Source organism: Adiantum capillus-veneris, chromosome 19 (genome assembly GCF_014529385.1).
Source record: "Adiantum capillus-veneris isolate H3 chromosome 19, ASM1452938v2, whole genome shotgun sequence".
NCBI lineage: Eukaryota > Viridiplantae > Streptophyta > Polypodiopsida > Polypodiales > Pteridaceae > Adiantum > Adiantum capillus-veneris.
The window spans coordinates 124,544,275-124,565,534 of NC_140949.1; the positions used below are offsets into that span (position 1 = coordinate 124,544,275).

General features: G+C 43.8%; 2 protein-coding genes across 3 annotated transcripts; one reads left to right on the forward strand and one right to left on the reverse strand.

Moving 5' to 3' along the window:
* The first annotated feature begins 12,440 nt into the window (after positions 1-12,440).
* On the forward strand, positions 12,441-17,045 carry LOC147434802 (serine/threonine-protein kinase WNK1-like). Of its 2 annotated transcripts, XM_086491216.1 has the most exons (8): positions 12,441-12,596; positions 12,783-12,938; positions 13,152-13,189; positions 13,289-13,516; positions 13,610-13,833; positions 13,962-14,119; positions 14,298-14,769; positions 15,033-17,045. In XM_086491216.1, exons 2-8 carry the CDS (start codon positions 12,825-12,827, stop codon positions 16,634-16,636), a joined length of 2,838 nt encoding a protein of 945 aa, XP_086347342.1. In that variant the 5' UTR covers positions 12,441-12,596; positions 12,783-12,824; the 3' UTR covers positions 16,637-17,045. The 2 variants fall into 2 exon arrangements, with proteins under 2 accessions (XP_086347342.1, XP_086347343.1); XM_086491217.1 differs by lacking the exons at positions 12,441-12,596; positions 12,783-12,938; positions 13,152-13,189 and having other exon boundaries at positions 13,309-13,451.
* A 1,353-nt stretch (positions 17,046-18,398) lies between these two features.
* On the reverse strand, positions 18,399-20,346 carry LOC147434803 (uncharacterized). The gene has a single exon (XM_086489686.1). It carries the CDS (start codon positions 20,344-20,346, stop codon positions 19,423-19,425), a length of 924 nt encoding a protein of 307 aa, XP_086345812.1. The 3' UTR covers positions 18,399-19,422.
* Between the last annotated feature and the right edge of the window lie 914 nt (positions 20,347-21,260).

Consider the following 21,260-nt stretch of genomic DNA (forward strand, 5'->3'; position numbering starts at 1 on the left):
CGTTTGCGGGTGATAGGCCGAAGAGAAATTTAGCCTTGTTCCTAAATTCTCAAAGAGACCCTTCCAGAAATTACTGGTCATTCTAGGATATCTATCCGACACTATGCACATTGGCAAGCCGTGGTACTTGAAGATGTGTGAAATGAAGAGGGTTGCCATTTGATGGGCTTTGATAGTCTTTTTGACAGGTATAAAATGAGCTTGTTTACTGAACCTGTCTACTATCGTCCATATTCGTGTATTCCCATGGATAGACTTAGGCAATCCAAAGATAAAATCTATGGATATGCTCTCCCATGGTGAATTAGGGATTGGCAAAGGTTGAAGCAATCCAGGTTGCTTCCCTCTATCAAACTTCGTCTTTTGGCATACCACACATTTAGAAACATACTCTTGTATGTTTGCTTTCATGGTAGGCCAATAGAAATATCTTTCAATCCCCTTTAGGGTAGACTAAATCCCTCTAGGCCCTGCATAAGGAGGAGCATGAGATTCATACATTACTTTCTCATGTAGTGAGCTAGTAACGCATAGTCTATTGCCATAGAGAAGATAACCATCTTGTAAAGTAAATGGTTCCTTTTTCTTCCCTAGTGCAAGTGTTGAAATCACATCTCTAAAATTGGGATCAATAGCATACTCATCTATCATAGAAGATAGGTCATTGTGAGTTGCTATGGAAAGCGCATTCACTCTCGGCCGTCTTGAGAGTGCATCGACTACTTGATTATGCTTGCCAGCAATGTCAGCAATATGAAAATGAAATTGCAAAAGAAAGTTTGCCCACCTCATTTGTTTGTCGGAGAGCTTGGTTTGCGTCATGAAGTACTGAAGAATTTGGTGATCCATTCGCAGAATGAAAGGAGTCCCCAATAAATAGTGCTTTCATGAGTCTAAGGCATGTAGAACTACGAGGAGTTCCTTTTCATATATGCCGAGATCTTGCTCAACAGGGTCGATCCTTCAACTTTCATAGCCTATGGTGTGCCCTTCTTGGAGCAAAATAGCTCCAAGGCAATCACCACAAGCATCACATTGGACCTCAGATGGCTTTGAGAGATCCGGTAGTGTAAGCACAGGTTGAGAGATAAGCTTTTCTTTAAGCTTTTCGAAAGCATTGTTTTCCTTGGCAGACCATGTGTACCTAACATTTTTCTTTGTTAGGTCATGTAATGGTCCTGCTATTAGTGAGAACTTTTATATGAAGCGTCTACAGTATGCACACATACCTATAAAGCTTCTTAACTCATGAAGATTCCTTGGTTTAGGCCATCCTTTTATTACCTCTAACTTTGATGGATCCATTTGGATGCCATCTTGAGAGATAATGTGACCTAAATACTGAATCTCTTGTGAGAAAAATTCACTTTTCTTTCGATTAACATAAAGTTTATTCTCTCTTAGAACGTGAAATATTACCTGGAGGTGTTGCTTTTGTTTGTCTAATGAATTAGAGTAGATGATGATATCATCAAAGAACACTCCAGTAAAGGTTCGATGAGGCCTGAATAGCTTCTCCATCAAGAGGTTGAATGTGGCTGGTGCATTAGTCAAGCCAAAAGGCATGACAATGTATTCATAAAGACCAAACATAGTGCGAAATGCAGTCTTTACAATGTCTTGATCAACTACCCTTATTTGATGATAGCCACTTTTTAGGTCAATCCTACTGAAGTAGGTGGACCCTTGTAGCTTATCAAATAGGTCTTCTATCCGTGGAACGGGAAACCTATTTTTGATAGTGATCCTATTTAGTGCTCTATAGTCGACACACATACGATATGTGTTGTCTTTCTTTTGCACTAGTAGCACAGGAGAACAAAATGGAGATGAGCTAGGCCTAACCATGCCCGTCTCGACTAACTCATGCACTTGCCGCATAATCTCCTCTTGTTGAGCTTGAGAAACTCTATAAGGAGGTTTGTTAGGTGGTGAACTTCTTGGAAGAAGTTCAATTGCATGGTCATCATTACCTCGTTCAGGAGGTAGCTCACAACGGATGTCCTCAATAAAGACATCCTGAAACCCCTTGAGAAAATTGGATAACTCTAATTCCTTTTGATTTTGTATATTTTCTTTTGCTAAAACATTAGGTTCATTTTGAGAATCTTTAACAAAAATCATGTACACGGAAATAGAGCTTTTTATTGACTTGTTGAAAGTTTGTGTATGTACAATAGGTATAGTGTTACCCATTTCCTTAGCATCTATATACATATCTTTTCCCCTGAACTTAAAGGAGATTCTCCTTTCAAGGAATTTAACATTGGCAGCCATGCGATCAAACCATGATGCCCCTAGGATTACATCCTCATGCTTGAGAGGAGAGATAAAGAAGTCCTCTTTGTCCACATAACTTTGGACATGGAGCCTCAATTTCCCGATTAAGGGAGTGACTAAAGCTTCTTGCCCCTTGAAAGCACCGTCTCCGGGTAGGACATCTCCCATCTCGTAGGCTTGTATGCCTAGCTTGGTGGCCAACTCTATAGACATTAAAATTGTGAGTAGAGCCAGAGTCAAAGAGAATAATAGCATCATGTTCTCTTACCTTTCCCCAAGCATGGCATAGAGGAGATCCTTTGTGGTGAATTTCCTCCTCTTGGATTTTGACCAAGGTAGCTCTAGGAGGTTCATGGCGGGTGTTCTTTTGGGGACAAGTGCGGTACGCATGCCCTTGCTCTCCGCACTTGAAACAACGGTTATCCTTGCGATAATGCTCAAGCTCTTTAGGAGAGAGTTTATTTTTGCCTTTATAAACTCGCTTCTCTTTAGCTTTGTTGGAGTTTCCCTTAGGAGACTTTTGGACATTGTCCTTCCCCTTAGGCTCATTGGAACCCTTGTTTTCCGTGGGGTTAGAATTTCTTTTAGCCCCTGTTTGGAAATTGATTCGAGAGGCCACCATAGTATGGTGTATAACCGCCGATATGGTGCGTGGCCTTTTTTCTTCAGTTAAGCCCGCACAAAATTGTTGCTTTTGCTCTCCAAAATCCAACTTCTTGAAGACAGTGTCTTTGAGTTGTAAATCCCAAAACTTGTCTACATATTTGTGAATGGATTTGTAGGGAGAGAGCTTCAAGCTTCGCCTTTCGGTGAGTGCTTTGTCTTTGGCATCGGTGGCCAAAAACTGCTTCATGATGGAAGCTCTTAAAGCTTTCCATGTTCGTGGAGCTTCACCGTTGGCCCGTAGGCTAGACCACCATTGTCTAGAAGATTTTTGAAAGTGCATAGCTACATGGCGTAGCTTAGAGGACTCCGTGAAGCCCTCATCTCCAAACGCCGCATCAAATTGTTGGATAAAGGCCAAGACTTTGTCCGTAGCACCAAAGGTGCCATCATAGGTAAGGAAAGAGATGCTCTTCCCTCCCTCTTTGAACTTCTTGAACTTGGACGACCTCTTCCACGCGGCATACGATTTCCTATGGCCTCTTCTTTTTGATGGTTCAAAGGTTGCACCATCACTTTCTTCACAAGATGAAGAATTTGAGGAAGATGGAGAAGAGGGTGACCTCTTTCTCGCCTTTTTCTTGCCTTGATCTTCATTGTCTTCACCATCACTTTCATAAGAGGAAGAGGATGAAGAAGATGGAGAAGAGGGTGTCCTCTTTCTCACCTTTTTCTTCTCTTGCTTTTTGTCATCCCTCTTTGAAGTATGGTGTGGAGAAGTATGTGATGGTATTCTCCGTTTTGGAGGTGATGGAGAGCGTTTAGCCCGCCGTCTTCGTGGAGCCATCTCCATCGAGGTGGCGGGAGAGTCACTTCTTTCTTGTTCCTTCGGTGGAGGCTCTTGAATTCTCCTTTGAGAAGGAGAGTTTCATCAAGGAGCAAATTTTTGAGCCCTTCATATGGATCCTCTTCTTCTTCCCGAATCGGAGAGAGGCCTCTTTTGGAAGTCTCGCAAGGAGGCTTCCTAGGTTCTCTTCATGGTGGGGAGCTTGGAGAATCCCATGAGCACAAAGCTACCATTGCACTTCGCTTTGGAGGGATGGATTCCCCATGGCTTGTTGAAGCCTAGAAACAAGATAGTTAACAAGCATCGGGGCATCATTAGTAGCTTGCTTATTAGCAAAATCAAAGTTATCAATATTAATTTCACTCTCTTTACTATTGTCAGCCATTCTAACAACTTTTAGGTGTAAACTGTTTAGGTGTACTTTGGCACTTCAAACCCTAGTTGCTACTCCTCTTTACCCCTTTAGAAAAAGCACTCAAGCTACTGTACCCGTGGCTCGAATACCATTAATTGCAAGGAATAGAAGAGAGGGTCATTCAACACCAAAACAACACCGTCTCCTGTGAAGCTTCTAATAGCTCAATAGTGGTTATAAGCCGTAGGCAAGCCCCATAGGACTTCACTATTAAGACCATAGCTATTGACGGTGATGCCCCGTTAACTGCACAAAGGCAGGCGCACTGCAAGGCTGGAAAATCCCTATTCTACTTACTCACATGCAATTAATAGTACCAACCATTTATAGCTAGCTTGAGGACCTCCCTTCTTGAGCAAGAAAAAGAGAAACCTTGTGCTCTAATACCAATGTGATATTTAATGATCTAGTAACTTGTGTGTAGCGAAAAATAGCATGAACATAGTGAGCATTTCATTAGAATAGATTCCTAATGAGAATAACAAGAGTGCTTGGGTGGAGAGAGCAACAAAAAGTATGACACCTAGTTAGAGAGCATGAACAATACTTCAAAAGAGAGAGAAATTAAGCAATTGACAATAGTTGAGGACCGGATTTGCATGGAGCTGGTCCCCCCTCCAAAAGGCTTTGTATTATGGTTCTCCCATCAAGAGAGACATTTTACAATACAATTCTTTGTGTTCCTTCAATACTAGCTATTGCAATGAAGATGGAAACTTCATGCACTAAACAAAACACTTATCAAACACAACATCAATTCCCTCACGGTCTCAGACCCAAGACCTCACACACCTTCGAAGATGGTGAGAGCTAGCGGGTATGAGAGTAGATTGAGAGGAAGGAGTATTCTTACGAGAAAGATGTACATCTCCTCACATAATCACTCGTATTAGCATAGCTTAGCTTAGTAATTAGCATGGTAGATGAGATGAGCATGCATTGAAGCTTGGCTCTTGGTTGGATTTGCATCACAAAGCCAAGAGTTGTTGGTGTAGGCCTCCCTTCTCACAAGCTTGGAGTAGGTGGTAAGTTTTCCGTTAAAGCTTGAGAAGGAGAGAGAGAGAGAGAGTCTTCTTGCTTCACACATGAGATTGTGTGTGTGTGTGTGTGTGTGTGTGTGTGTGTGTGTGTGTGTGTGTGTGTGTGTGTGATAATGCCTTGCAAAAATCAGCCCCCTCTCTCTCTTGGTCGACCCCTCTTGCTATTTGCTCATCCTCACACCTCATTGGACCTCCCCAGGCCTAGCCAATGGAAATTAAGCAGCATAAGTGATAGTCTTCTGACATGTGTCCCCCTTTCCCCTTTTGTGAGAGCTTTAGATAATTACTTAATTCAACTAAACTCTCATTGGCCCTTTGCCTCCTAGCCAATAGGAATCAGGCAAGCCATTGGGCTGTTGAATGCTCATTGGACCCGTTGGGAGACTGTCCAATAGTCTTCTAGAGAGCTTAATTCTTATTGGTTCTTTTATTAAGTGTTTTTAAATTAATTAAACTAGATTTACTCTAGCCTAATTCTCATTGGTCCACCTCCAAGGCCATCCAATAGGAATTGAGTACACCTTGTGGGCATCTAGGCTAGGGAGCTGACATGTGTCCCTCATTCCCTTTGTGTAAAGGGAGCTTGTGTGTGTGTGTGTGTGTGTGTGTGTGTGTGTGAGTTTCTCTCTCATCTCCTACTTCTAGGGCTCCCCCCTCCTATGTAGGGATGGTTGAAGACTTTTGGAACACACACCAAGCATCCAATTTCCCTAGGCTTTTGACCTTTGGACACAACCTTTGAATTTTGGAACCTTAGCATTTTGGAAGTCTTACTGGGTTGAACCCTAAGGTCTTTGGAGCCCATTTTTGCACATAGCTCTTTTGCAGATGGCCCCCCCTTTGGATCCCTATTTTCCCTCCTTTGGATCCCTACTGTGGCCGGTCTGCTAACTTAACCAATATTCTAGCCTTTTCTCCCCTGGCACTTCCCTATATTAAATGATCAGTGTAACATGAGAAAATCATTTAGGAGAATTAGATATTGATTATTATGACATCTCATTTGCAGTACAATCTATCTACTCTACTCTATTATGGAAGCCAAAATTCAGACAGGACACGTGGTTGGTGCAGAACGTAAGCCGAAGACATCACGAGAGTGCCAAGATCTGAGAGCTTGGAGGGAGATGGGAGGCGAATAGGCAATCGAAGGCTTAGAGAGAGAGAGAGAGAGAGAGAGAGAGAGAGAGAGAGAGAGAGAGAGAGAGAGAGAGAGAGAGAGAGAGAGAGAGAGAGAGAGAGAGAGAGAGAGAGAGAGAGGTATTTTTTTCTAATGTTGGCAAAGACTTCACCATGCCACTTCAGACACTCATGGTGAATGGCATAATACCAAACCTACAAAAGCTTCGTGGAACACTTCTCAAAGCAAAGGACTCATGAGCATCTGCATCTGCTTCCAATGGAGGCTCTGCATGAGAAATTTGGATAGAGGTTATCCCTCTCACAAACCCACTCTTTTCTGGTCTTAATCATCTAGTTACTGTCAACCACATTTCTTCCCTGTGGACTTAAACAAGAAAGGTGCTATGTATAGCTACTTTAGGAGTGCACGTGAAAGCATAGATGCAAAAAGCCAACACTGTGTTTTAGGATATGTAATTGATGTATTGCAGGTTGCAGGAGCTGGGCTTGGAAAAGGGATGGGGAGATACTGTGGACCACGTGCTGGAAATGATGCATCTCCTTCTTGATCTTTTGCAAGCTCCTGATCCTGACATCTTCGAGAACTTTTTGGGGAGGTTGCCCATGGTTTTCAGTGTCTCTATAATGTCTCCCTATGGATAATTTGGGCAAGCTAATGTCTTAGGATTGCCCGACACAGGTGATCAGGTAGACAGATGACATTACTATTGAAATTTAACAAAAGGCAGTGGTGAACCCTCTTACAACAATGCTGATGACCATGCAAATTGTTTATATCTTGGACTTAAAAATGAAGTTGTGAGCAACATTAAGAAACAGGGGCTACAGATAATCCCTCAAATCTTGGTGGTAAGCATTATCGGTATGCCCTTCATCTTAGTTCTAAACCTCCTGAATGGTTTGATCTTTTTAACGAACTTACCTATCTTCCAAGGTGAATTGCCTGATACCTGAAGCCAGAGGGACAACTTGCAACCAACGTATTGAGAAGATTAGTGGAAAACATTACTCAAAAATTTTATGAGTTCCATTTAGAAGTGAGAAAGGATTTTGCAATAGTGGATTTCATGATTTGATGTATGGCCATACTTGGAGACCTTTGTTGAGGTACTATGTCTCCAAGATACCATTGCATGGTCATTTAATATTCTGCTTATAGTGGCTCATCTATTCTGTTCTATTATGGAAGCCAAAATTCAGGCAGAACATGTGGATGGTGGAGAACGTGAGCCGAAGGCGTCAAGAGGGTACTGAGACCCAAGAGCTTGGAGGGCCGATGGGAGGCGAACAGGCAACCAGAGGCTTGGTGGAAGACGAACATGCTGAGAGAGAGAGAGAGAGAGAGAGAGAGAGAGAGAGAGAGAGAGAGAGAGAGAGAGAGAGAGAGAGAAGAGAGAGAGAGAGAGAGAGAGAGAGAGAGAGAGAGAGAGAGAGAGAGAGAGTGCATGCAGGTGTAGTGGGACAAAGAAATAGTGTATGCACACTCTCTCTCTGTCCCAGTACACCTGCATGTGCACACTCTCTCTCTCTCTCTCTCTCTCTCTCTCTCTCTGCTACTATGGAGTATAAGGTTGCACGCATCACAGGACCAAGCTACAGCTCAACGAAAGACTACTGCAATTCAACCGCCACTTCAGGCGGAGCTGGTGCAACTTATGTCTGCAAGTCAGTCATGTAGATATTTTTCTCATGCTGATAGCAAACTACATATACACGTACCCAAGGGTTGTCCATTATAGATGGATAGACCCTTGGTACACAAAATTGCTCCTGCCATTTGCTCTTGCACACAAGGCCTTTGCAAATCTATTACTGTTTTTGTGAACTAAGCTATTGTTTAGAAGAGAGTTTTTAAATGAAGAGGTATAAATTACGGGCCCAATGTGCAATTGTAACTCAGGTTATGAGAGCGACCCTTCTCCTACGCCGCAGCTCAGAGAGAGAGAGAGAGAGAGAGACACAGAGAGAGAGAGAGAGAGAGAGAGAGAGAGAGAGAGAGAGAGAGAGAGAGAGAGAGAGAGAGAGAGAAGAGAGAGAGAGAGAGAGAGAGAGAGAGAGAGAGAGAGAGAGGGAGGTGAGGCAGGCTCTTGCATTGTTACATGAAAGAGGTAGTGTTTACCATGTCTGGCACAACTCTCTCTCTCAACATAGACATGCCACATCTGAAGCCTGTGTCTATGAGTTAGCCTTTCCAGGACCAGTTTACAACTCCAATCTCCTTGCCCATGAGCTTGGAGCTTGGTTTGAGAAGTACAATAATGTATAACTTGGTTTGCAGTTGTGGGCAAGTTAAACCAACTTCAACAAGGCCAGTGGGCTATGTGTTCAATATTGCAACAAAGACAAGCTAATCGTTGGCGACATCTCCATAAGCGACGCCAGTAGTGCTTCATGAAAAGTAATCGTTGACGAGAGAATTACACACGTTCATATCTGCAAGCTAATAGTGGTGTTGAGGCAAAGACAAAGCTGCTCACGATGGCCTCGAGGATTGAGGTGGTGCTATTGATGGAGGCTGAGGGGATTTCAACTAGGATCTCTCTCTCTCTCTCTCTCTCTCTCTCTCTCTCTCACTCTCACACACACACACACACACACACACACACACACACACACACACACACACACACACACACACTTGCCAAGTGCATATTAACTTGCAAGGCCCTCTTTCTCTATCTATTGAGCAAGATGTAGAGCTCTCTTTTTCTATCCCTCCCTACCTAGCTTGGAAACTACTCTACAACTTTTGGTTATGAAAACATTAGCTACCCTATGGGATTCATCTACCTCTCCTACCTATTCCAATGCCCAAGTCTACATGTTGATATCAACGTATTTCTTGCAAGGATATAAGAGACACGAAAAAGTTTGTATCCCATGTGATGACTCTCATTGTCTTCACCTAGGGGCCAAAAGGATGATGGGCAAGGATGAGGGAATCATGTGCATACATAGAGAGGTTAGGGGCCTCATACCCTCCTTTCTTGGGATATACATATGGGTGATCTTGCAGAATGCATTAAAGATACCAAGCGTTGGGCGAGAAGGGTGAAATAGTGCATATTTAACAAAAGTGATTTAATATGCGCTCTTTTGATAGGATGTGTGTCACCCATGTTGCCACAATTTGTAGTAGAATTTAGCAAGAGAAATTAATCATTGGTACATCCATAAGATAATTTAAAATGCTACCCAAGTCTCTGTGTGTGTGTGTGTGTGTGTGTGGAGGCCACTACGAGAGCGAGAGAGAGAGAGAGAGAGAGAGAGAGAGAGAGAGAGAGAGAGAGAGAGAGAATGTGATGTGTGTCCTATGGAGATATATAAGAATAGCCACACACACACACACACACACACACACACACACACACACACACACACATTTAGGTACGTATACACATACTCATATGTTTAAGCTTGAAAATTTGTATAGGAATGACCCCTTGGTAAGAGCGAACGAGCCTTGGGATATACATATGGGTGATCTTGCAGAACGCATTAAAGATACCAAGCATTGGACGAGAAGGGTGAAATAGTGCATATTTAACAAAAGTGATTTGATATGTGCTCTTTTGATAGGATGTGTGTCACCCATGTTGCCACAATTTGTAGTAGAATTTAGCAAGAGAAATTAATCATTGGTACATCCATAATAAGAAAATTTAAAATACTACCCAAGTGTGTAAGTGTGTGTGTGTGTGTGTGTGTGTGAGTGAGAAGTGAGAGAGAGAGAGAGAGAGAGAGAGAGAGAGAGAGAGAGAGAGAGAGAGAGAGAGAGAGAATGTGACGCCCCAGTTTCTGGGCGTGTCGGGGAGGGGGCCCGGCGGGGATTTATACCCGCGCGCGGCGGAGGGGACTTCTGTCTTCAAGGGGCCCGGCGGGGATTTATACCCGCGCGCGGCCGAGGGGACTTCTACCTTCAAGGGCCCGGCGGGGATTTATACCCGCACGCGGCCGAGGGACAAGGTGTTGCTTCAAGGGGTCCTGGCGCGGACGGCACCGGCTCAGGAGGGCCCGGCTCGGGTCAAGTTGCCTTCTCGGGGGCCCAGCTCGGACGGGACCGGCTCGGGCGTGTTGCGTTCCATGGGTCGACGGCCGTTTGCGTTTCGCGGGTCTTCGCGGGTCTTGCGTTCCGAGTCCCTAGCCCCACGTAGCCTCAGGCTCCGCCGCACCGCCGACGGGTCATAGCGTGCCCCGGGGAACCTTGCGTGGAGTCCCCACGGTGTGCGAGTGCGTGGAGTGAGGCTACAGTGTCTAGGTGGGGGGTCCCCTCCCGTGGCCGGTCTTCGGGAGGCTCATACCCCTTATAGAGAATGTGATGTGTGTCCTATAAGAATAGCCACACACACACACACACACACATATTTATATACACACTTAGGTACGTACACGCATACTCATATGTCTAAGCTTGAAAAATTGTATAGAAATGACCCCTTGGTAAGAGCAAACGAGACCCGCCGCCGCAGGCGGGTCGCGTGAACTTGTTGGGGATAATATGCAACACAATTGGGGGCCACTCTAATATTGGCCCCTTACCTTATGGCCAAATTACCTCTTACACTTATCAGGTGCAGGCGGGTCGCATGAACTTGTTGGGGATAATATGCAACACAATTGGGGGCCGCTCTAATACTGGCCCCTTACCTTATGGCCAAATTACCTCTTACACTTATCAGGATGTTTTTGCCCTTCTTGGATGCCCTTTCCATCACCTTTCATCAAGACGAGCAGTGCTCCCTGCCTCAATCTCAACATTTGTCCCTTCCTCCTCTTCAAGAGATGCATAAGGGCCGAGTCGCATCCGAGGGGAGTAGGGGTAGTGCGTGGATAGAGATACAAGAATCTCACTATTTTGGGAACCTCTGTGTGAATGTAGAAGCTTGCCAATAACCCCACTAACCCATTCAAAATTGTAGGGGTTAAGCTATTCTTTAGGGGAACGTCAAAGGGGAGTATTTCTCTCACCTTTCAACCAATAGGTGTGGTGGCTTTTTTGCTGAATTTTAGCAGCCTTTTCTTTTACTCATGGGTGCCACCACATGCTTTCAATTTGTTTCAATAAACCCTCATAACCCCACTAGCATCCAGTGCGACTCAGCTCTAAGGCTGGGCCGAGTCTTTCAGGATGGCGCTCTTTTTTGCCATACTCTGACTTTGACCTAGACACAACTGCTTATCTTGAAAGGCAACATCATCTAAAAATTTGAGGCATAGACCAAAAAAAAAATCCTTTGCCCGTCAAGTTCAACGATCAAATTTTCGCGACGGTCTAGAAGAGTCTTGGGTGGGATTATGATCAAAGCTTTCAGTCCATGAAGCAGAAGAGTTCCTCAGGCGTCAGCTCTGAGGCGAGAACAAGAGGTTTCTTCTTGGATGAATCGTCTCCTGCTCTCCATCGTCGTCGCACGCTTGTCCCTTCATTCTCACAAGCTTCACTGACATTGGTTTCTTGATTCGTGCGAGTTTTCAGCGGGATTGCCTTTGCCCGGGAATTGCCCCCTTTGTTCTCCTGAATCCTCGGACCTCCCTTCGGCGTTTCCCCTTTCTGGCCGGTGGCCTCGCCTTCTGTTTCAACATCTACGCAACACCGTACTCTGGGGCGGCCATGGAAGCTGCAGATTCCGTCTCCGAGGCATCTGGTTACGCTCGCATTCGAAGGCGACGATATCACTCGGACGCACTCCGTCCTTCTTTCAAAAGAGAAATTGGAGCATTGGGCCTAGCATCAGTTGCCGTCTCTTTGCCACGAAAACTGTGCCAAGGAGCTTCTTGATGCTTTTTGCAGGTACTTCCTCTCTCGCGAGGTTGTGAACTTGTGATCATCCCTTCAAAATCTCCTAATGAGGCGGCAACGCCATAGACACACACACATCCTCTCTCTCTCTCTCTCTCTCTCTCTAGCATTCGCTCTCCTTGATCGTTGTCATGTCAAGTTCGCCGCCTGTTTCTGGCTGTTGCGAACTTGGAATTTTGAACTGCAGTTATACTTTTCTTTTTGCTTGTCCCCTTGCCATCGCTTACGGCCAACTTTTCCTCCCATTGGGGACCTCCACTGTTGCACACACACGAGTGCGTACTCATTCGCTCACATTCATACCGTCACTGTGCACTCCGTCGCCCAGGTCGCGGCCATTCATACACGCGTCCCCCCTTCCCCCCGTCTCACACACACACACACACACACACACACACGCCCCGATACCAACCCCCACCACTTCCACCTCCCTCGCAGCTCCCAACGGTGGAATTCTTTCGTTCTTTGAGTGTACTTTCAATCTCTCTTTCCTCTCCGCTGTCTCTAGATTTTACACAGCAAGTGATCTCAGCGGCAAATTCACTTCTTGCTCTGCGCTTACCACATTTAGCAAGTTGATTTCATATTTAGTTGAATTTGGTACGCTCAAAAACCTACGCTGAAGGGCACCTGCTCATGTGCTTCATATTCTCACAGATTCCTCAAAGTCTCCCGCATCAAGGTAGTGGAGTAGTTCTTATGGAAAGATCCGATGATGACGAAGACTCCATTTCGAAAGATCTATCTGTTCGAGATTCGAGTGATGAAGATCCTCAGTATGTGGAAAGAGACCCAACAGGAAGATATGGTCGAGTAAGTCTTGGCACTCTCAAATGGTTGTATAGTGTTTTCCGTATTAGTGGGTAAATATCTCTTCAGGATTTGTGTAGTAATGTAGTAGAATCAATCTCATTTTCTGATCAAAACTTGTGCGATGAAGGCAAATGTAAAATAGGTACTCTTGTGCCTTGTTAGCTTAATGCTGAGCAAGTTTCCTCATCCTTTTGTCTTCTCTCTGTTCTGCAGTATGATGAAGTCCTCGGAAAAGGGGCCTATAAGACTGTGTATCCTTACCTGTTAAGCTTGGCTGGCCTTAAATTCATATTGGCACATGGTTAACATTTTCAACGCATGGCACGCTTGTTCCTTAATTATGAGGGTAGATACAGAGCCTTCGATGATCTAGAGGGCATAGAAGTTGCCTGGAATCAAGTGAATATTCGTAACAAGCTGCATAATAGTGGCGAGATGGAGCGCCTGTACTCTGAGCTGCATCTGTTGAAGATGCTAAAACATGAGAACATTATGAAGTTCTGCAATGCCTGGGTAGACCCTCGTTGCCAAAATGTAAATTTTATCACTGAGATATTCACATCTGGTACCTTAAGGCAGTAAGTATGTACCATGATGTACGGTTCACCTTAGACCTTAGAGATCTCATATTGCTGCACTGTTTGTAATAATTTGTTACCATACCTTCACAGGTACAGACAGAAGCATAAACATGTGAACTTGAGAGCAATTAAGCACTGGTCTCGGCAAATTCTCCAGGGGCTTGTCTATTTACACAGTCACAATCCACCTGTTATTCATCGAGATCTGAAGTGTGACAATATTTTCATAAATGGGAACAGTGGGGAAGTCAAAATTGGAGATTTAGGCTTGGCAGTTATCTTAAGTCAGGCTCCTGCTGCACATAGTGTGATTGGTGAGTGACTGACCATATCATAACACCTCGAATCCTTTGAGTGCAACCTTGTGGTTTCAATATTCCGTTTTAATTTTTTTATCTAAGGAGTTTCTCGGGCCACAGTTACCATGATGGCATTTCTGCAGGCACCCCAGAGTTCATGGCACCAGAGTTTTATGAAGAGCATTACAATGAGCTAGTGGACATTTATTCATTTGGTATGTGTCTATTGGAATTGGTCACGCTTGAGTACCCATACAGTGAGTGCACGAATGCTGCTCAGATCTACAAGAAAGTCACTACGGTAGTGTTCACATTATTTCTTCTTTATTTTTTTCTGAATCCCTAATTGAGGTTAAGTTTTGTACCCATAGCCAATACTCCACTAACCCTCATCAAGTCTAAGTTTTGTACCTACAGACGAATTTCCATTTTCTTGTGATTTAAGAAGTGTGACATTTTCCTGTGTGCATTATTTGCAGGGTAGGAAACCAGAGGCTTTGAATAAGGTGAAGGATTTGGAGATGCGCAAGTTTGTTGAGAAGTGTATAGCCTCTGCTTCGGAAAGGCTTCATGCAAAAGAGCTACTGATGGATCAGTTTCTGCAAATGGACGAATATCAAAGAGTTTTGGACTCCTGCCTATCTATGACTCTGGATCCTCATGACGACTTAAGGGACCTCTATCCAATTTTCCAAGCTTCAGAGTCACAGCCAGCAACACAATCTGAAGACACAGGAAAAGAAGTTGAAGTCTGCCGGGAGAAGGGTACAGAAGAAGGGAGTATTACACAGTCTAGTCCTATGTCATCCAGTCCTACGCCATCTGAGAATCATGGGCTAGATTTCCATATACGGGCACTACGACGGAAAAGAAGTAGAGATTTTAGAATTAAGGTCAAACAACAAGATGACAAGAAGGTCCTTGTTCGGTTTCGAATCACCAGCTTGAAAGGTGAGTTGTCTTATTGATTTTTGTCTAGGTAGCAGCCGTAATTTACGACATTGTCGGTCTTCCTTGCCTGCTATGTGTGTCTCAAATGTTAGAACCTGAAAGGGGACCCTCCATAGAAGAAGCCCCTTGTGAAAAGCAGACCCAGTTTTGTTTTTGGAATAAACAGTCAGTCAATGAAATGCACGTGATAAGATATCATGAGTTTGAAAATGATGGTTGCTGTGCTTTTAAACTCTTGCATTGATTCCGTGTCTCATTTGCAGGGGGGGTCCGCTATATTCAATTTGACTTTGAACTTGAGACTGATACAGCTATGGATGTTGCAAATGAAATGGTCGCAGAGCTTGATTTGATCGATCAAGACCCCACAGTCATTGCAGGGATGATTGATGCTGAGCTTACGGCTTTACTTCCAGATTGGAAGCCAGGACCTTGTCGTGAGGAGGCAGAAGTCATTGATTTTGTTTCCATGCCGCAAGAACATATTTTGAAAAGTTCAGATGTCGAAGGACCTGAAGAAAATGAGCTGGACATTCCTCCTGCTTTGGAAGCTGGAGAGGCTCCTTGCTCTTTGAATGGGACTTTAGTTCATGGAAGGTTTGAAGAGGTCGGCTTTAATACATCTGAGTCCCATCATGCACGCCAAGAGCCTGATAGCATGGGATGCTTTAGCGACTTTTCTTCAGAGCAGCTCGAAGGTGGTGGCTCGGACTTGTCATTGGATGCCAGTTTTGATAGGTTGAATGCAGAAACTTGTAGCCGTGACATATTGGCCTCACAAAATATGGAGGAAGTCATCACTGACGCACAAGTGGAAATGATTTTTCCGACAAAAGAGTCTGATTTATCAAGTTTTGAAGGAGATGTAATGATACACAAGCTTGAGGGTGATGATTACTCTGATGAGCTAAGATTGCTGATGTTGCAGCAGAAACAAGAAATACAGTGTCTGAAGTCTAAACACGATCTAGAACTTTTGGACTTGGAGACTCAGCTTAGTCAAGAAAATCTAACTTCAATCAGTTCTCCTTTGTCACAAGGGGAGTTATTGCATGAAGCTGTTATTAGTGTTGAGCAATCAAACGAAAGAAATGGTGGTGAAATTTGCCAGCTTGATGACAATGAGGTTACCGAGTTGCTGTATAAAACATTCAAGGATAGAATTGAGTCAACAGTATGTGAGACTGTGCTCATAGATCATCTGGATGTTTCAAACGTGTTGGTGGGGACTGAATTGCCCGAAGAAGGATGTTTCGATGCATATTTGCAGCCACAAACCTCTTTTGAGCATGACTTAAATGCCCAAATATTGGCAGGACATTATGTGAAGCCTGTATGTGAAGCCTCCCATTATGACGAAGACACTGTAGATGGGGCGACCCTTGTAGGTGGGACGACCCTTGACATTGAAAAGGAGACAAAAATAGGTAAACCGGATTCCTTCACCTCAGCAGAAATGGGTATTGTTTCAAGTGGAGAAGTATCTGAAAGCAAAGGGTGCACATCACCCCATGTGCCGGAATCATCAACAGAGCCTTTTTGGCTGCCTACCTCTACACATGACCAAGATTTTGCATTGAAACGTGAGTCCTACTTTGAATATTATAAGGCTGGTTCAGCTCAGAGAGAGAAGATGCCACCCATGAAGCACGGTGCAAGTGATAAAACAATCTTGGAGTCTCTGGATTCAAATTATGAAGAGATGGATAACTTGAGAAAGCTGCAGTTGAAAAAGTCTATTGCTGATCTTGAGGCCAAAACATTAGAATGCTTTTCCCAAAGCAGCAGTTATATTGCCAAGCGCATTGGCAGGACTCCTGGTGCTTCTATTCAGAGCGGTCAGCCAGCATCTTTAGGAAGGCAATAGCAGGTATATATGATGATAATGCAAGGTTATCTTGGGTGTGTGAGAAGTGCACACAAACATATCATTGGAGCTTGCAAGTTGCAGCTCTCCTCAAAGACTCCATTCAAGAACTCAAATTCACTGTTTTATCTGATGATGTCAATTACACAGGCTGTGTACATACATTTTGGAAGGATTTGTGAGGTGAAGGTAGGATACTGCAAATCTCCACAATCATTGATTTGCAAAAGTGAGCGAGTTATATTTTTTTTCCCCATTCCCAGGATACTGCAAATCTCCACAAAGGGCATTGATTTGCAAGTGGGAGCTACTTTATATTTGTTCCTTGTTTGTATTCTTTGTAGCTAGAGTATACACTATTTTTGATATCAATTGTTTTTAATATAGCTGGCTCTAGCTTTCATTCTTTCATCTGTTTTGTAGGAAATTAAATGCTTATGGATTGTAAATTGGAGAATAGTCACACTTCTACGGTTTTTGCGCGTGTGTGCGCACACACATACATTCTCTCTCTCTCTCTCTCTCTCTCTCTCTCTAACTAGAGAGAGAGAGAGAGAGAGAGAGAGAGAGCATACGTAACGTTAGAGAGAGAGAGAGAGAGAGAGAGAGAGAGAGAGAGCATACGTAACTAGAGTAGAAAAAAGTTTCATTCTCACTAGAAAACTCTACTAGAAAGCATATTCCACACAAACATGGGTTACATTCTAGATTCCACTCAACGTGAGTTTTGGTTTTGCTTTATAATCATACAATTTATTTGTGTGATGTTGCAAAGCTAATTTTATCGTGCAATCGTTTATTCATCTACTTCGCATCTTCAACTTGAATTTTTAATTGGTATCTACATAAAGCACAAATATTTGATATGTTTGTATATTGATGCGGGTGAAGGGGGCCAATATAAGGGCAATCAAAACAATAGAGGGGAAATTAAAATTGGTACAATTTGATCTTGCATCGGGATTAATAGTTTTGAATGGATTCGTCTTAAGTTGTCTTCATTTTGGAGGCCATCTCCATTATGAATCCCAAGCATTTTGAAGATAGTTCACATGTTATTTGATGTTGTCTTAGTTTTGGCACATCTCCTTATTTGCCCCTTTACCCTAGAGTCTAAACTGCGTCATGTTAGCTATGACGCAAGTAACATTGAAGCTACAATGCCTATGGGGTTGGAAGCTTTGATACCAACTCCTATTCCCAATTTGCAAGTTAGTCACAAGCAGAAGACTCTCTTTGCTTACATTTGCTTCATTTGTACATAAGGATTTACAGAACTTTTCAAAGAACCACTGCAAAACATATAGTTGTGGCTGAGCACATTAGATGTCACCGATGCGACAATGAAAGACCCTAATACCTTTTCAAATATTGAAATTTATTGAGAATTAGGAACATGTAGTTTATGGCTGAGCACATTAGATGTCACGGATTCGATAATGAAAGAACTAATACCTTTTCCAATATTGAAATCTAGTCTCCAATTGTACCATTTTGCTTATTAGAGAGGGCTTCAAGACAAAGTACTGAGATACATGTGGTGGAAATGAGAAGACACTCAATAAACTACAACCACATCAACTATCATTAGTAACTCAGAAAAGCAAAATGATAAACACAAATTTTATTTTGAGGTTTGTATGTGGTACACTAATTGGCTTTTCAGAAGGCAAAAAAGCTACTTTGAATCAATTTGAAAAAATTGTCAAATACTCAGTATGGTAGTTTATACTGAGGTTTGTACTTGGTATCCCTATTGGCTTTTAAGAAGGAAAAAAACTGAGCTTTGAAATAATGGTTAAGAATCTGGGAAATTTGTCAAAAAATGAAATTGAAAATGCTCACACAAAAGTAGGTAATAGGGTACATTGATCTTTATTTTATTTAGAAAATGACAATGCATAATCAACAATAAGATTGGTAACACTTTTTCTTTAAGGACACTCACAATCTTTGTAACTATGCATATTGAAGATGAGAGAGATCCAAAAAATTGCAAGGTCCACTCCCCACACTTGCCTCTCTACATCCAGCCCCCACAAACTTGCCCTCTTATCTTCCAACTCTTCTTTCAAGATTGAAAGCTCCCAATTCATCCAATTTTTCAACTAATGAAATATATTTTTCCATCTAAAATCAACGGGGTTACCTACATGCGCCAATTACCACCTTCATTTTAGGGCTAACAACAAGATGCAAGCGAACATTTTTAGGGCAAAAAATCGTGACGCTAGCTCCTCATCACCCACCATTACTCCCGAGGGATCCACCTTTTAAGAATACTTGTATTACGTGCATTCAAGAGGTATTTATGAAATCCCTCTACACACACACTTCACCATGAATTAAGAGACCTCTTTTTTTTTCATATATCTGTAATTGTTTTTATAAAACTTTCATTTTTTAACCCCTTTTGTAAATGAATTCTGCAACTCTTTGAAATATTAAAATCCCTTTGAAATAGAGAAAACCGTTTCGGGTGAACTCACGTGGTACGCTTAACATGATTCGTGGGGCCATTAGTAAGGGGCAAAGAGTATGCCAACTATGAATAGCCACCATGATTAGGGATGATAATAGTAGCAAGCACCATTAGTAAGGCCAAAGAGGAAGTCATCCATGAATTACCACCATTATAACTTAGGACAAGGAGAAGGAGAATTTCCAAGCACTATTAGTGAGGATATGAATATTAGCTCTTCCCTTCTACTAGGGTTCGAATCCTTGTGCTCGTGCTCCTGCTCGCGCTCGCATTGTCTTAACTCAGATAATCTATTCAACATCATTTAGGACCAACCAGCCATGTCCCAAGCTTCAACAGCCAAGGCACCAACGACGAAGGCACCAGCCATGTCGCCAGAGTCGTAGAGAGAAGACGGCGCGCCGGAGGAGGGGAAGGAGGGGCTAGGGGCAGTGGGGTCAATGTGGGCTGTGGAGTGGCCAAGTTGGCTTCTCATAGAGGAGACGGGGGAGAGGGTCCTATAAGAAAAGGAGCTATTAGAAGAAAAGGGGAAGGGCCCCTCTTGAAGCCTAACCCGAACGGAGAACGTGAGAAAGCCCTGATAGCGACCGGAAAGGCGCTGAACGCGCGAGGTCGAGCGCTGCCAGGTGCCGGTGAGGCAGAGGGGCTGGCCGGAGGAGGGGTCGGTTTGGCAGGTGATGACAGAGAAGGGGACGAGGGTGGCACCGACAGGTGTCGGTGACGGGGAGAGGCGCGAGGGGGCGGCCAAGATTCGTATGAGGAGGAAGGCGCTGCTGTTGAGGTCGGTGAGGTCGCGGCAAGTGAAGGAAAGCGTAAGGGGGTGTTCCCACGTGGGGTTGCAGCCGCCTCTGGGGTCCGGGGGAGTCATGGCCTTGGCGACGTCCTCGTTCTGGCTGTAGGTGAGGCCCGTTCTCTGGATGGAGGCCATGACGTAGGTGTGCATGGTGCCTATGGTCTTGACGTCCTTGAGATCCGTGGCCGAGTGTATGATAAGCTCCACCCACCCCATCCTCGCCATTCTCTCCTCCTCCTCCTCCTCCTCCTCCTCCTCGCTCTTGCAATCAACCATCGCATCCCTTTGCGGCTCACCCCTAACGTACCTCAATTTCGTAAACGGAAAGGAAATAAAGCGCAAAGTCCCACCAATATTAAATGCCTTTGGTCGGTGGAGTGGACCCGTATTTGGCGCTGAATAATTGGGCACCGGACCAGGGCTAGAAAAATACATTTTTCCCAACCGAAGAAAATAAGGGCAAACCAGGGCTAGAAAAATATACATTTTTCCCAACCGAAGCAAATAAGGGCAAACTTGAAATTCTGCCGGTTTTTAGGTCAAAATTTGAAGCTTTTGTCGGTACTTACACTAAAACTTGTGTAAAGTTGCCGATTTTATTCAAGGCAAGCTCAAAATGTAATCGGGATTTTATGATTTTAGCCGGTTAAAATACACTATGGCCTGGTTTTTTTCTAGCGTTGGGGCAAACTTGAAATTTTGGCGGTTTTTAGGTCAAAATTTGAAGCTTTCGCCGGTATTTACACTAAATTTCTTGTGTAAATTTGCCAGTTTTCTTCAAGGCAAGCTCAAAATCTAATCGAGATTCTATGATTTTAGCCGATTAAAATACACTGTACCCCGGTTTTTTTCTAACACTGCGGACTGCATTTAAATGCGGCTCTCTAGGCTACACGACTACTTTGTCCACTAGGCTACGCGTGTACGTTGCCATAGTGGTCAAACATAACCGTCTTATAGTCGGGTTCATACTGCCACCCACACCTCTCAAAGCAAGTGCCTACAGTGAGGCTGCACCCACACCCATCTTTGCTAGCCATGCTTAGTTGAAGTGCTGACTCATGCCCCAGAGGGCTTCTCAATGTTCCGGCTTGCCCACCCCACCCTCAACACTAAAGGGCACGGAAATTTAATGAGGCCAAGCAGTGGGATCAACGGTAAGGGGTCGTGCGCACGAATCTCAAGGAGATTTAAGGGCTCAAAAAAATGGGCGTTTAGGTGTTGCACGCGGGATTTGAATCAAGGTGGGGGCCATGCAAGGCTTGTCGCCTATCCAAGACTCCCGTGCGCACATGTTGACCATGATGCCAAACATATGCATGATAAGTAAACACAGACAGGCTCCCTGC